At 40.6% G+C, this 16,184-nt stretch overlaps 1 protein-coding gene across 1 annotated transcript in view; it reads right to left on the reverse strand.

Moving 5' to 3' along the window:
* gmds (GDP-mannose 4,6-dehydratase) overlaps positions 1–16,184 on the reverse strand; it is a 320,644-nt gene that overhangs the window by 230,945 nt on the left and 73,515 nt on the right. The window contains exon 6 of the mRNA XM_037697811.1: positions 15,069–15,173. Coding sequence (XP_037553739.1) covers positions 15,069–15,173 — 105 coding nt within the window. The remainder of the gene's footprint in view (positions 1–15,068; positions 15,174–16,184) is intronic.

Genomic DNA, 16,184 nt, shown 5'->3' on the forward strand with positions numbered 1-16,184 from the left:
GTAAAAGTGGATGGATGGATGGATATATATATATATATATATATATATATATATAAAATCATTATTACCTCATTTAAAATTTGGGAACCACTTAACAATAAGGCTCCCCTTTAAGATGGCTAATAGTTTATATATATGTTATTAATTCCTCTACAGACACTTTGTAAATAATTAATCATTTCTTATTATGCATTATTTAAGGGGGACAGAGACAAAACTGACCAGTTTGTTGCCAAATAGAGAGCCAAATCTGTTCACCTATATAATTAATCTAGAGTTGTTATATTAAACATTTCTGATGCTTGTAAGCACAATAAGCATTTGTAAACCTATCTTTTTTAGCATATAATATTGTACTTTATCACTGCATTATACGTATCCACAACTAATACTATACCCTAAAAAAAAATAGGTTTACAAATGCTTATTGTGCTTACAAGCATCAGAAATGTTTAATATAACAACTCTAGATGGAATATATAGGTGAACAGATTTGGCTCGCTATTTGGCAAGATACTGGTCAGTTTTGTCTCTCTGTCACCCTTAATTAATGCATAATAAGAAGTTATTAATGATGTATAAAGTGTTTACAGATTAATTAATAACATATCTCTAAACTATTTATTAGTATATATATATAAGGGGAGCCTTATTGTAACGTCACACCAAAATTTTAATTAAAAATGCCAAGTTTAATCGTGTTAAATTTTTTAAACTGTGATATATTTAAAACAAATGTTCCCTTTAGATATTTAACAAAATTTTCTGAATCTGTGTTTAATTAAATACAGTCCTCCCCAAAAAACACATTAAATCAAACGTATTTATAGCAGGGGTGTCAAGTTTAAAACATCTGTGTTGAGCTTTTTTTTTTTTTTTTTAATTAGAATTGAGAAAAAAAAATATCATGGGCAGTCCTATGTGTTGCAACTGAACCAAAGCATTGCATCAAGAGCTAAGTCTGGTGACTAAAGTAAATTAAAAGCTGAGGCTTGATTTGATCCAACATCCAAAGCTAATTTGAGTTTGCAGGTTAAACGCAGGTCGTCTGAACCCTGTAAAGCCCATTTGGCTTTTAAAAAAGGTGTCAGGGGTACAAGGTGTAGCACAGTACACCAATCAGTAATAAAGTCTATTATTTCCCCCTGAGCACACCTGTAGTCTCCTTGTAAAGCTCACACCTCTGTTTAGAGTGGCTCAGCGCCCTGCCATCTCTAATTGGTGCAGCGTGGAGCGGAGCGTGGGGCTAATGGACGAGCCCGCCTGGCCTTGGACAAAGCCCGCTCTGTTACAGGCGCTGGTGTTAATGTGTTTCCTTTACTGGCAGCGGCACTCTGGGACAGCCAGAAGGAGGGGGTGGAGACGGGCGAGGGGAACTGAGAGGGGAGCTGACAGGAGGTTCTGAGCCCAAACGGGGCAGCGGTGGCCGTTTAACCTCGCCCGCAGCCTGGCGGAAAGTCTAATAAAACCGCGGGCCGTGAAAACTGAGCAGACAGCAAAACCCATGCCAGAAAATGACACTCACTCACTTTCTCTACTTCACTCTCACACAACTGCTTCTTCTTCTTCTTTTTTCCACCTTTCCTTTTCATTTATTGGCCAAAGGAGCAACAGGAAAAGTGCAGCACATAAGCTTCATTGGCACAGCTGAGTCCAAGTGTGGGGAGGAAAAGGAGGAGAATGAGGGTGATGAGAAATGTATGGAGATGTCTCCCATCCATTGCCAGGCCATGTGAGCTAAGACAGGATGGGGACAGGAGCTGTCAGCTGGGGGGGCTGGGTCTGGGGGAGGAAGGAAAGGGACTGCGGATTTGAGGAGATTTTAGCACAAGAGGCCCCGGGTACTCAACAGATCCTGTTGTTCGAGCCATGCCGGTAAAAAAAGATGTCTTATAAAGCCTTAAACTGTGTGAAGGCTTATACCTTACACACCCAGACCTCAAAATGTCTGAGTCACGCTCATTTATATTACTGTCTGTCAGTCTATTTATGCACATTTACTGAGACTGAACCACAGTGTGATTTATTCAGATCTGTCCTCTGCAGCATTTATTCTGAAGACATATTGTGTGGTTGTGGTGCAGCTGAATGGCACATTAGCTCTGGAAAAACTGAAAAGCTATACATTTTAAAGTTATAAAGAAGCAAACCTTGAATCATGCAATCTATTTATCAAGTTAATGTTTGATGCTATATTTGCACAGGTAGAACATTCACTTCCTTCCACTGCCAACTTATTTTTTCCAGTTCAAAACTAGCTTATGGGTTTTTTTTTGTCGTCACCGTGCATAGCTTTTCTAAAGGGACACTGATGAAGTTACAAAGATCTTTTTTTTCTCAGTAAAAGTATGGAATGGCTTAGTAATTCAGACTGCTTTGATGAGTAACCCTGATAAAATCCAGAAATTTGCGTCATTTCTGATATAGGTTTGTCTGCTCAGGCTATATTTCAAAGATAGAAAATGAAAAAAAATTGTCACAACATTACTTTAAATGGTACACTGTTGTCATAGAAACGCCTTGGTTTCACATATTTACACGCCTGATTTCAACCAGAACTGCAAACTCTGCTCTGTCTTTGAAAAATGGTCTTGGGCAGCGAACCTTTGTGGTAGTTAAAGTGAAAAATATAACTCCTAATTTCCAACTCCACTCCTTTTTAAGATTTAAGTCACCCCTCAAAGGACTCGTTTGCATCAAAATTAATGCATACTCATCTCGTGCACATCCTCTTTATCTGCATGGACTTATGAGAAAAATACCTGGCTAGCAGGAATATTGAGCGATTTTGCAGGAAGAGACTTCGATGGGTTGGGGGGGGGGGTATGTGTTGGCTAAATTCCATCTCGACTGTTAGTGTCTGCCATCGCTGGTATTGCACAATTCATACTCTAAATGATCTCTGGAGCTTCAACGAGGAGAGAATATTTGAATCACGTCCAACGCAGGTCATGCACTCTGCTCAGCCAACAAAGCGTCTATTCACACCTGTAGAACTGCTGCCCTCATTCGGAGCTGACTCAACTGACAGGGCGGGTGGGGAAGTAACAAAAAAAGTGATGCAAAGCTGTTAGGTTGCAAAACATAAGACAAAGTCCAGAAAAGTTACCTGAAAAGATTGTGTGGGCATTCAGTGTGCAAAGGGAGATGGTACAACTTGTTCCAGGCAAGTGAAAACACCACTTCCTCATTACAGAACTGAAGGTTCAAGAAGAAACTGTGCTTGAAAGCATCTCCAGTTTAAAAAGTCATGATGCAAAAAAAAAAGGCTCCAAAAATATTTTAACTTTAGCCCACAAGACAATAGACAAAGACCTGTGATTCCAACTATAGCTGGTCAAATTAGTCAAAAATACTACTAAAATATATACATTATTAATTTTTACACAGCAACACAGCAATTTATAGCAATGTCATGGACAAAAAAAGAACATGTATAATATTTGACCTTGATTTAAGAACTTGACCTTAGAGCCGGGGGGATGAAAAGATTATGTGACACACCTTCTAAGCGGTGGTAAACATTTGTATGAAGTTTTGTTAAGTTATCTTGAGCGGATCAGAAGTTATGATCCAGACAAGCTAAGTTCTTTATTCAACTTTGACCTAGATTTATGACCTTCACCTTGGAGCTGGGGTGATGAAAAGAGTACACAACACTGTCTTGTAATGATGTATAGGTGTATCAAGGTTCATTAAATTATCTTGAACAGATCAGAAGTTATGGCTAGGACAATAGAAAGTTTAGATGGTCAGACGGTCATAGTGAGACGATAACATAATATGTCCGTCTTTTCACGGGCGTATAAAAAGTTGATACATCGGCAACAAACTATAGGAGTTTTGGTTTTGTCTCTGGTGTTGTGTTTATGTCTGTGTTCCTCCGATCCTCTGTTTCTATCTTTATAGGGTTTGTGTTTCTTTAGTATCTAGCTCCATCTTGTGTCGTGTTTATGTCTTGCATCCTCTGTCTATCTTTGGCATCTGTGATTACTCACAGGTGCCTTCACTTTGTCTAATTGGTGTTTTCTGTATATAAGTCTGTGTCTCTGTGTTAGTCCTTGTCCTGGCATTTTCTTATGTTCACTGGTGATGACCAGTCTATATCGTGTGTACCCCCTGATCATTCTATGTTGGTTTTGCTGCCCTGTCAGCTCTTCTTGGCCTGCTTGCTTGCACCACTGGGTTCACCAGCACCAGCCGATTGTGATACAAAATGCTGTGAACATAAGTGATAAGATTAAGAACGTTGCAGCTAAAAAGGATAATTAGCAACAGGTCAGTGAAAGGACTGGGTATAAAAACTGTACCAGCCCCAAATGAAGGAATCCCTTCTGGAGAACAACAACTTCAGGCTCATTTTTCCTCCTGCAGAGCTCTGGTGGAGCGCACAAAGATTCAATGACACACCGTAGTGTTCTCAACTTGTGCAATCATGCCACTCAAAGTGAGCACTCAGTCATCAAGATACTTGGTAACCTTGGTGATCTGGGACAACAAACACTGATTGAACGGTAGCAATAGGTACAAGTAAAAAGTAAAATGTATGAAACTCAAGTAGGCTGAGTAAAAAAATAAGGATTTGTGTTGGCTCATGAAACAAGCATGGGGAAGGTAAAAAAAAATGAGAGGATTCCATTAACTTTATTGTATTTTTTTTATTTTATTTTTTATCCTTTTCACCTGGCCAAAGTTCAGCTGATGTTTAGGCTATGCTCTTTAAGCCCTTTTCTCATCAACACCAAATGAAACCAAAATCAAAAAGCACCACCTCAGCATTGGGTTCCCATGAAATCTCTGTGAAATCCATTCACCAGATCACTCCCACCCGAGGATTCCTTTGAAAATAACCTTTTCAATAAACAGAAAACAGATCAACTTACAAATCTATCATGCAATCTGACCTTTTGGACTCAATCTCAACAAAAGCAGAAAGATGAATCCAAGGCATGCAGAGGTTGAGCAGCTGTATGTGTGTTTAAAGGGGCAGCATTGACTTTGGCAGTGTTATTCTGACTTCCCCAACACTAACTGTTCTTCTCTCCTGGTCTAACCGTATATTATTCTGTACTTCCAAGCATGAACCACAGAGCTCTGAGGGAGCAGAGATTGATGTCCTTCCCTAAATAAACCAGAGGATAAACCTACAACTGGAACTGGTCAGTAGCATCAATACAAATAAAACTAAATGTGCATATTTATTGTAGCCAATAAAGTGTTAATAACTATAAATTAAATTTGGCTTTGGTTGTTCACGGTCAAATTACATTTTTTGAGGTCTTCAGGAGCTGCGTGTTTGTTGAATAAAATGAACAAATAAATACAAGATCTAGCTATGTGCACAAGTTTCACTGCTGATCCCACTTTCCAAGAGATTGGTGGACTGTGCTACCTCATATGTCACAGAAATATATTGTCTATTTAGCACCACGGCTAATGCTAATCCCTCTCAACAGACTCATGGGGAGAAATGTTTGTTATGGCTAACAGCTAAGCTAACCAGACAGTTTTCAGATACGAGCTTCTGTTTGTTTTGCTTTGAGCTGGATTTACACCGGGTTATTTTATTTTATTTTTTTGACGACTGTTCAATTTAGACGTTTTTGCTGTAGAACAATGAAAACCATCTGTTTGTTGGCAGAGTGTTAACATGTTTATAAGAACGGTAAGAGAAACCAGAAACACATTCCTTCTAAGATTAAGTTATCCTGAAATATTTAAAAGACAGAATTTTTTCTGTAATCTCATGGTGGGAGCTTTACACTTTTCTCTGCAGCCAGCAGCCACAACATGACCAAAATTGGCTCATTTTAGCCTCAAGCAGATTTTTCTGGGAGAAAAAAAGCAAATTATTTGCATTTTTTTGTATGTGTTGGGCAGATGAAGTGACGTTTGAGCAAGTGGCATTAGGGATCTCATTACTGCATTATAGAAAACATGTACGTAATTAATTATTTGTAAAAAACATGTTACTAAGCAGGCGCAGGGTAATAAAAAACTAAATAAAAATGTTCAATGTGTGGCTGACAGCAGGAGTGATGACAAATTCATTCATTCAACCTTTATTTATACAATGACATGATGATTTGCAACAAGTTGATATGATGCATCAGTGAAAAAAAAACCACAAACAAACTTTTTATTCTTGCCAATTTGTAGATTGTACTGTTATAATAAGTATTTTTTCTCTGTTTTATATATATATATATATATATGCGCAATATCCAAGGTTGTTGATATTATTTGCTATTTTATCAAACAATTGAAAGTGGTTGACTTACAAAACCTCCAAAAACATATTTGGACTAAAGTAATTTGCCATGGAGGAGAATAACTCATCAACAGGAATTTGTGAATAATTTGTGAATCGGTAACTATATTCATATTATTTTATCCACTACTTATAATGGGGAATCATCTTAAAGCCTATGGAAATTAAAAATGAAAGGTCCACCTCATATTACCTGGTTTCCCACAGAAACTAAGACATACGATATGCTTTTTTTCTATTGCTGTTACCATAAAAGTGGCATGGTGGCTCAGTAGATAGAGCTTTTTCCAGATCGAATCCTGGCCAGGGACCTTTCTGGGTGGAGTTTGCATGTTCTCTCAGTGCATGCGTGGGTTTTCTCTGGGCACTCCAGTTTCCACTCACAGACCAAAAACATGCACATTAGGCTGATTGGTAACTCTAAATTGTCTCTAGGTGAGAGTGAGCAAGTGAATGGTTGTTTGTCACGTTTGTCTCCATGTCCCTGTGATGGACAGAGTGTCACCCACCTCTTGCACAGTGACTGCTGGATATGGGCACCAGTGACACCCATGACCCCAAAAGGAAGAAACATGTAAAAATAATGGATGGATGAAAGGATGGATGGATGTTAATGTAAAGTTTTTTTGTAGTTCACCATTTAAGTCTCAATGCTTTATTTCCTGCGGATGCATATAAACAGAAACCGACCGTGTCAACGTGAAGCTTTTCCTCTAATTAACATTAAAAAAACCGTACATTTCCCCCCATCGTGTCCATGTAAATAGGGCCTAAGGAAGCCAGAGATTGCATTGAATTTTCACTTTGTTGCTGTCTCCCATTCTGAGCTAGCATGAAGGAAATAGTGGAAAGGAAGAACTCCCTCAACCGGAAGAAAACTCCAGGTAAGTGATGTTTCTTTACAAGTGGTATTTACAGGAGACGATTGGAAGATCTGTAAAGGAGGAAGATGGGTAATGTTGAAATTAGATTAATATTAAATATTTTCTTTACAGGTGGTCCAGTGACACAGAGAAGAGGGCAAAGGATTCCAGGTATATATGAAGGCAGATATGGAGATGATGAGGTAAGCAGAAACAGGTACTGTTGAGGACAGTAGGCAGGCAGTTTGAAGGCAGGCTGGCGGGCACATGAGCAGCAAGACCGGCTTAGGTTGAAGACAAGTGGTACCAGGAGTTCCAGGATAGTACTCAGCTTGAAAACACAGGAGATTAGGTAAGTCCAGGGAGATCCTTCAGGAATCAAACTTGGAGGGCACAGAGAACATCTGGTAAGTATAATTATTATCTTTAGGAATGAACAAAAAGGTCATTATGAATACTAGTTGGTTTCCGATTTTCCAGCGGAGAAAAAAACACTCTGTGAAGAGGGGTTATTGTTAATCACACAATTGAGAGCGGCCTCCAGCTCCTGGTTATATCACTTACTCTGGCCATTAGACTGGGGGTATATCCCAAGGTCAAGCTGGATAAGGCCCCAAGAGTGCAGCAGAAATCCTTCTAGACTCAGGAGATGAATTGGGCTCCTCGGTCATTAACAACGTCCGAAGGAATGCCATGAATTCTGAACACGTGTTGAACCAGGAGCTATTTCTAGGGCAAAAAGAAGCTTGACGAGAGGGACAAAATAGTCAGCTTTGGAAAACCTGTCAATAACAGGCAGCACGACGGTTGTGCTGTGTTGCCTCACAGCAAGAAGGTCCTTGGTTAAATCCCTGGTTGGACCTGGGGTCTTTCTGTGTGGAATTTGCATGTTCTTCTCGTGCTTGCATGGGTTTTATCCGGGTACTCTGGTTTCGTCCCACAGTCCAAAAACATGCATGTTAGTCTGCCTTCAGGCCCAGGCTTTCCTTGAAAAACAGATCTGTGATCTCACTGGGATTTGCCTGGTTAAAAAAAGGTTAATAAACAGTAAAAATGACCGTGTTACCCTCAGAAGGTGGTAGTTCAGTGAGGAAATCCAGGGAGATGTGGGACCATGGATGATTGGGGGTCGGTAAGAGTTGTAGAAAGTCAGCTGGAGGTTGGTTTCCACTCTTGTTACAGGCACAGGTGGGGCAAGCAGCAAAAAACTCCTTGATTTCAGTGTCTCGTTGTGAATGAGCGCATACAGTTAGTGCCAGGGTGAAAGGTTATCTTGTTGCCCATCTAGGACCTTGCTCCTTACTGCTTTGGGAACAAAAAGCTTACCCACATTACCCAGGTCAAGTTCTAACCTCAAAGCCACTTGAATGTCTTTCTCAATGATCCAAGTTAAGGGGTTGATGAAATATAAGGATGGGAGGATGTTCTTCATCTTGGGATGAAGTGAGGCTTTGCGAGAGACAGAGATAAAAGGACTACAAAGCTCTGTTGCATTTTTCTTCTGGGTTCCGTCCTTCACCAGAAATTCAAACTCCTCATGCTCACTCACTTGCCTATCCAAGTCGGACGCACTCGCCTTACCCCTTAAAAGCGACAACAACGAATAAATGCAAGAGAGTGTATACGCTGGGGTAAGGTATCACATTTCATTGCTCACTGTCCAGTGAGCAATGAAATGTCAAGGCCATTCTCACCAGTAGGCCGGGAGATATTGGTGAGAAGTTCTTCTTTTTCTCCTGGCTCTCCTTTAGTGTTGCCTACAACCATTGATTAACCAAGTCAAATTACCCATTTCAGCTGTTGTGGACTCCGGAGCAGAACAAAACCTCATCAGCAGTGATTTGGTGGAACATCTACAGATTCCTAGCCAGATTCTCTCCCAACCTCTATCTGTTGCTGACCTTACAAGGCAAAGCCTTGCCAAGATTTGTGGTCAAGAAAGACAAAACTATGAGACCTTGTATTCACTATAGAGGTTTAAACCAGATCACCGTAAAAATAATTTCCCCTTTACCACTCATTCATCCAAATCTTGTGGCCTGTCTCTTGTGGCAAGTTGGTCCTTTAGCTGTTCTGAAAGCAAATTTGCAAATGTACCTTGCAAGGCACACTCATCCATCCTGTCTTCTTTGCAGTAATCTACAAGTGTATGGAATGCTCAGAAACTGACCTCCGCCCGTTTCATGGAAAAGAGATGCTTTTCTGCCTCCTCCTGCTGCAGAGGGTAGTTAAATACAGGTAGGAAATCTTTAAGAAAATGTGAAAACATAAGAGTCTCGATTGGATATGAATGTGGATAAATGTGAGCCCGGGGGAGAGCAATCCCCTTCACAGTGCTAACCACATATGCAATTTAGGATGAGTTAGAGCAGTAAGTTATGGGGGAGTCTGAAGCACGAGTAGGTGTATATGAGGAGATGTTCAGCTGGGAGGTGGGAAATGGAGGAAGGAGTATGTCCAGCTTCGGGTTTATAGTAAACATCATATCCCCGAGTTCTCCCTGATTGGACTTGGTGGTTTGTTGCGGGGATAGGAAAGGATCTCTTGAAAGGTGGATTCAAGTTTATCAATACTTTTAATTTGTGAGGTGAATGAGTGATGAGTATGTTCATTTTCTGACTTGCTCTGGGATGTAGTGCCTTTACTGGAACATTCTGTCATAATTGCATCGATAAACACCCAGAGCCAAGGAACTGAGAGTAATAGAATTCAGCATCTCCTGGGAAAAGGTAAGTGGTAAGGTAAGGATTTTAGGTATGTATAGAAACATGGATGGAGATAGAATAGAATAGAATAGAATAGAATAGAATAGAAACAGCATTTATTGTCCAACGGATGGGAAATTCAAGTGTAACAGCAGCAACAGCAGCAACAGATAAAAAGATAAAAATATTTCACACAAAAGCTCCTAAATGTTAATAAACAATACAATATATAAAGAAATAAGATAAACAATATCAATAATAATGTTCAATATGTGTTGGAACATTGATAAGGACAGACTATTTACAGTACAGTATTATAGGCAGAGTGTATGTTTTAGCAGAGGTCAGCATGTATTTAATCTTTATTGAGTCTGTTGGGAGCAGTGATGGTTGTAGAGTCTAACAGCTGCTGGGAGGAAGGACCTGCAGTAACGCTCCTTTGTGTATTTAGGATGCAGTAATCTGTCACTGATGAGCTGTCATTTTCAGCAACAGCTTCATGCATGGGGTGGGAGACATTGTCCAGCAATTATGTTATTTTAGTTAGAGTCCTTCTGTCTCCCACCACCTGCACTGGGTCGAGGGGGCATCCAAGCACAAAGCTGGCCTTCTTGATGAGCTTATCTAGCTGCTTCTTCTCAGCTGATGATAAGCTGCTGCTCCAACACACAACACAATAGAAGATGGCTGATGCTACTACCGAGTCAGAGAAGGTCTTCAGGAGCACACCCTGCACTCCAAAAGACCTCAGTCTCCTCAGCAGGTAGAGTCTGCTCTGACCCTTCCTGTAAAGTGCATTAGTGTTGTGAGACCAGTCCAGTTTATTGTTCAGGTGAACACCCAGGTACTTATAAGAGTCCACGATCTCAATGTTCACTCCCTGGATGTTCACTGGGGTCAGTGAGGTGGGTCTGTGTCTGCGGAAATCCACCACCAGCTCCTTAGTTTTAGCAGCGTTGATCAGGAGGTGGCTCTGCTGGCACCAGTCCACAAAGTCTTGAGTCCGCTGTCTGTACTTTGAGTCGTCCTCACCTGTGATGAAGCCGACTATGGCAGAATCATCAGAGAACTTTTGCAGATGGCAGTGTGGGGAGTTGATGGTGAAGTCTGCAGTGTAGAGGGTGAAGAGGAACGGTGCCAGCACAGTTCCCTGTGGGACCCCCGTACTGCAGACCAGCATGTCAGAGACACAGCCATCTGTCCTCACATACTGTGGGCGTCCAGTGAGGTAATCCAGTATCCACTGGGACATGTGGTGATTCACTCCTGATAACTCCAGCTTGTCCTGCAGAAGTCCTGGCTGGATGGTGTTGAAAGCACTGGAGAAATCAAAGAACATGATCCTCACGGTGCTTCCAGGTTTCTCCAGGTGGGTCAGAGCTTGGTGCCTGAGGTAGACGATGGCATCATCCACCCCAATGCCAGGCCGGTAGGCAAACTGCAACAGATCCAAAGAAGACCTCACCAGGTGGCGCAAATGGTTGAGGACCAGCCTCTCAAGTGTCTTCATCAAATGTGAGGTCAGAGCCACCAGCTCTAGTTACTGAGGTCCTTGGGATGTTTGGTTTTTGGTACCGGTACCACACAGGAGGTCTTCCACAGTTGTGGTACTTTCCCCAGCTTCAGGCTCAGATTGAACATAAATCCCATGATGCCACACAGTTGATCTGTGCAGCACTTCAGGAGATAATAAGGTAAGTAGTAGCAGGTGCTGTTGTGGACTGTAGACAGGCAGGTTGAAGGCAGGCTGGTGGACACTTGAGCAGCAGGTCAGCATAGTATGAAGACAAATGGTACCAGGAGTTCAGTACAGGATAGCATTCAGCTTGAAGACACAGGGGATCAGGTAAGTCCAGGGAGATTTTCAGGAATTAAACAAGGAGGGCACAGAGAAAATCTGATAAGTATAATTTTTATTTTTAGGAAAGCACAAGAAGGCTGTCACAAATACCACTTGGTATCCAATATTCCAGCGAAGAAGAGAACACTTCAGCAGTTCTTTATACCCCTGGAGCTCATTACAGGAATTGACCACAGTTGCTGTTCATTGGCACCATCCTGCCAATCAGGAAGCTTCAGAAGGAAAAACACTGGAATCCCACAATTTGATAAATAAACTTGTATAATGACCTCCATTTTTATGGGATTCATCAAACTTCATTTTAATATTTTTAAAGTAAATAAAACTTTCCAAAACGTGGAACATTTCATGAAATCATCTTCTTAATCTTCTTCTTTTGGCTTTTCCCTCTTCAGGGATCACCACAGTGAGTCATCCTCCTCCATCTCACTCTGTCCTCTGCCCTACTCCAACTACCTCCATGTCCTCTCTAACTGCATCCATATATCTTCATTTTGGCCCTTTTTTCCCCCTGGCAGCTGCATTTCTAACATCCTTCTACCAACATACCCACTGTCCCTCCTCTGGACATATCCAACCCATCTCAGTCTGGCCTCTCTAACTTTATCTCCCAGAACATTTCATGAAATAAGAGCTGAAAAAAAAATCCATTTGTTACTGCAATTTTGTTGCAAACAAAAAAGGAACATAAAAACTCGTAAAAGCAGCAAAAAACTGAAATGTTACTTATTCACCAAAGCATCCAATTTAACTCTTCACGTGGCTCTGAACTGGAATTAATGCCATTTGTATTGGATTTTTTTTTTCTTATTTAGTGTTGTGTTTTTTAAGTTTGAATTTCTATGTTAAACATCTTTAAAGTTTCGTAAAAGGTGCTATACAAATTTATTTCATTATTCTTATTATTAAAACTCTTGAGGGACATTTTTTTATTAACTGGCTGTTAATCAAGAGTTATTAAAGCATGCATTATGAGTGAAAATACAGTTACAGTCCAACAAAGAAGAACATGTCATGAGGGATAAAAAGAAGCCCTTCCTGTGAGCAGCCGGCTGCACAACCAAACACCTCCTCAGTGTGACAACAGGAGGGTCATGACGGACCCCCGGGGAATGGGTAAACACCAACCAATCCAGCAAACACTAGCGCCACACTGGGTTGAGCAACGCAGCCGTGGGACATCTGGCCACATCACAGCTCAGCGTTCCTGCTTTATGAGCAGAAACAGCCATAACTTATAGAAAATATTTATTTTTTAAAAGAGCAAAGCCTGGTGGGCTGCAGAGGAGAAATGCTGACTGTAAGAAAAAAGGAGGAAAACAAAGAATGGAACAAGAAAATGACTGAGTGGCAAAATGAGACGACAGAAACGAGTGATACGATAAAGAGCCTAAAGGCTGCCATCATGTCATCAGGAGTGCAGTGAACGTTGCCCTTATAATTCAATTCAATTCAAAAATACTTTATTAATCCCAAAGGGAAATTATTTGTTGTTGTAACTCGTTATCCTCATTTCATTAAGAGACGTTATAGATGCTGATGGCTGTAGGCAGGAAGGATCTCTTGTAAAGGTCCATCCCACAGTGGATCCTAACAAACTGGCTGCAGATGCCGTCTAAGTCTACTTCTATATAATTTCATTAAAGTGTATAATGTTTCTTCTACCTAAGACAGCATTATAATGTTATTTTCAAGGTTAGTAGTCAGTACTACAAGTTTCACGTACTTTATCATCCACTGCCAAAGGCACGGGCAGAGCAATGATGATTTTGATCACGTCTGTGTGTGTCTGTTGGCTTGCGCCATTAGCAAAAATTCTCATGTTTTAGCCTATCTTATTCAAAATGTTTGATGCATTTGTCCAAGATGTTGAATTTAGACTAAAGTTTCTTTGATAAAATTCAGGTTTTCATCAACTTATTTAAACATGGTTTTCTTTTCAGTTAAGGATATAGTAGACCGGCTGGAGATAATGCAAGTGGTAGTTTTGGCTCTCTGGTCATTCGTTGCCCACATCTGCTCTAACATTTAATTGTGGTGGTCATACAACAACAAATGGCTATAAATTAGTCAATTTTACAAATAATCATGTAGTAGCTGAGGGTTATCCTCAAAGCGCACTTTAACTAACAGATCTCACACAATGTAAATTTACACTATTTTTGACCCAAACACCTGCAAATCTGTCATTTCTCAACATAAGATGATCATAGTATAAAAATATGGGATGAAGGGTTGCTACATCTTTATTTAAAGGAAAATATTTAGAAGTTTGACTAAAAAAACATCTATGTTATCTACCCAGTGTCCTCTTTTTCAAGCATTTTTTCTGTGCATATCCCAATGGAAACCCCCCAGTTTGACCAACTCATGCCCTTCCGAAGCGACCACAGCATCTTTGCTGAACTGTCAGTAACCCACACCAGTTCCCACACCAATCCTATCTGTGGTAACCCATTTACTGGTTCACCTCTGACCTTTGGCTGAGGTCGTGGCCAGTGCCTTCATTAGGGGATAAATCATAAACACCTGAGCAGCTGACCTGGGCCCGGTGCTGGGGCTGCAGTCATGTGTTGTTAATTCAGAGTCGCAGTGGCGTGTAAATCGGGTTAAACCAGCGCCGGCGACCCTCGGGGCTCGGAGCGCATATTAAAAATGTGACCACAACCAGCTCACTATGTGTCACAGTGGGTGTGAGAGCGCGTGTGAAGTGGCTATAGGAAAACTGGCTCCACCGGTGATTAATCATGACTTTATATAGAGCATGTAATTGAATACTTTTACACAGTCCAACAACAGGTGACTATGTTTTACTGCTTACTTGTGGGTTTTAGTGAGGCTTAGTGATGCCAGAGGCTTTACACCACTTCACTTTATGGCATCCAAAAACAAACAAGTTGTTATAAATAAATACTTCCATATTTCTTTATCAACTACTACCAGTGTCTTTGTGTTTCTGTTTGTTAGCATTTTTTTTTTAAATTAATTACTTGATGGACTTTAATGAAACTCTCAATAAGTAATAATTGGATGTAATTTTATAAGTAATTACCTTTTGGAGTAAACTTAGATCAAGATGTCTGCAACAGCCAATCACATTTATCAAACACAAAAATGGCTGTAACTCTGACATCATTACAGATAATTAGCCTAAATCAGACATGGAAGTAGCCAAGAGTTTTTCCCATCACGTCTTTTGAGCAAACAATAATCTGATATTGAATATCTATGTTTCAAACTTTGGCATACAAGACAACAAGAGATATGCATCCCTACAAGAAATGCTCATTTGTAAAAACATCTCATTATGACGGACATATTTTTATGTTCTCCAGTTTTTCCGCTCATGTGTAAGATATTTCACTGACCTCTCTTCGGGCTCTCGTGGTTAAAGAGGATCCCGTTGACAGCGAACATGTTGTAGGCCTCACGGAAGTTCACCACAATCCAGTAGGCGTAAAGCTTAGCAGCTCCTGAGACGGCAGGAAGAGGAGAAACAGCATACAGGAAGTAAAACGGTTTAAATTTAAGTATTTTTGTTTCCTTTTTTTAAACTTCTACATGGAAAACTTTCTAATCTTTGATTAATAAAAGATGGACGACTCATTTGATGCTTAGGAGAAAAGAAGTAGAATAATCTGCCACATATGTATATTAATTTGCATATTTATTTATGAGCCCAAGTTGCACATGCAACTGAAATTATTCCACGTGCATGGGGATGTACAAAAGAAAAGTGTACAGCGACATGTTTGTGCACATTTTCGTAAATCTGTGTGCGAATGCACTTCTTTAACTTTGTTTATGCACCAACTTTAAGTATCCAAGCTGCTCATCCAGTCTAAAATCATTTACAGGGGGGTTTGTGTGACTAAGTGGGGTATCTGTAATGTTATCACATACAAGATATAACATTTAGGTGATAAACAGCTTTAGTTAGTTTTAGGGCCATTTTTTGAGCCACAGTTGCATCACTGAATGAAGACCCGTGTGCATAAAAACACTAAATATTACAGAGTGACAGGGGAAGAAAACCTAAAGAATATAATTAAAGTTACAGACAGGAGCGTTTCTAACTTTATCTCATGCCAGTGTGAAACAAATCCCATCTGGCTGCGAGGAGGATGAACCTGAGACTTCTGCTGATTGACCGAGAGCAGCTCTGCAATCTCACCAACCTCCTTCCTCCTCATCCTCCCTTCTCCTGTAATGAACTGAATACCAAAGCAAATGAAGGGAGGTGCCTGTTGATTAAGGCATACGTCAGTACATAAATTAAAGCTGAAGGGAGGTCGTCGTGGCAACCACCGCCTCCACCTTCCCAGGTCTAATTAATACAGGAGCAGCCCTTCTTAATAAAGGTGCTCCCCTCCCTTTGAGCTTCAGATTGAGCGCTGACAGATGGGGAAAGTGCCAGTCAGTTACGTCCTCTCTTGTCTAAAACCTGATCGCTAACACACGTGTACATCCCGCACGTGTGTGTG

This window comes from Nematolebias whitei, chromosome 3 (assembly GCF_014905685.2).
Source record: "Nematolebias whitei isolate Nwh7 chromosome 3, NemWhi1, whole genome shotgun sequence".
Taxonomy (NCBI): domain Eukaryota; kingdom Metazoa; phylum Chordata; class Actinopteri; order Cyprinodontiformes; family Rivulidae; genus Nematolebias; species Nematolebias whitei.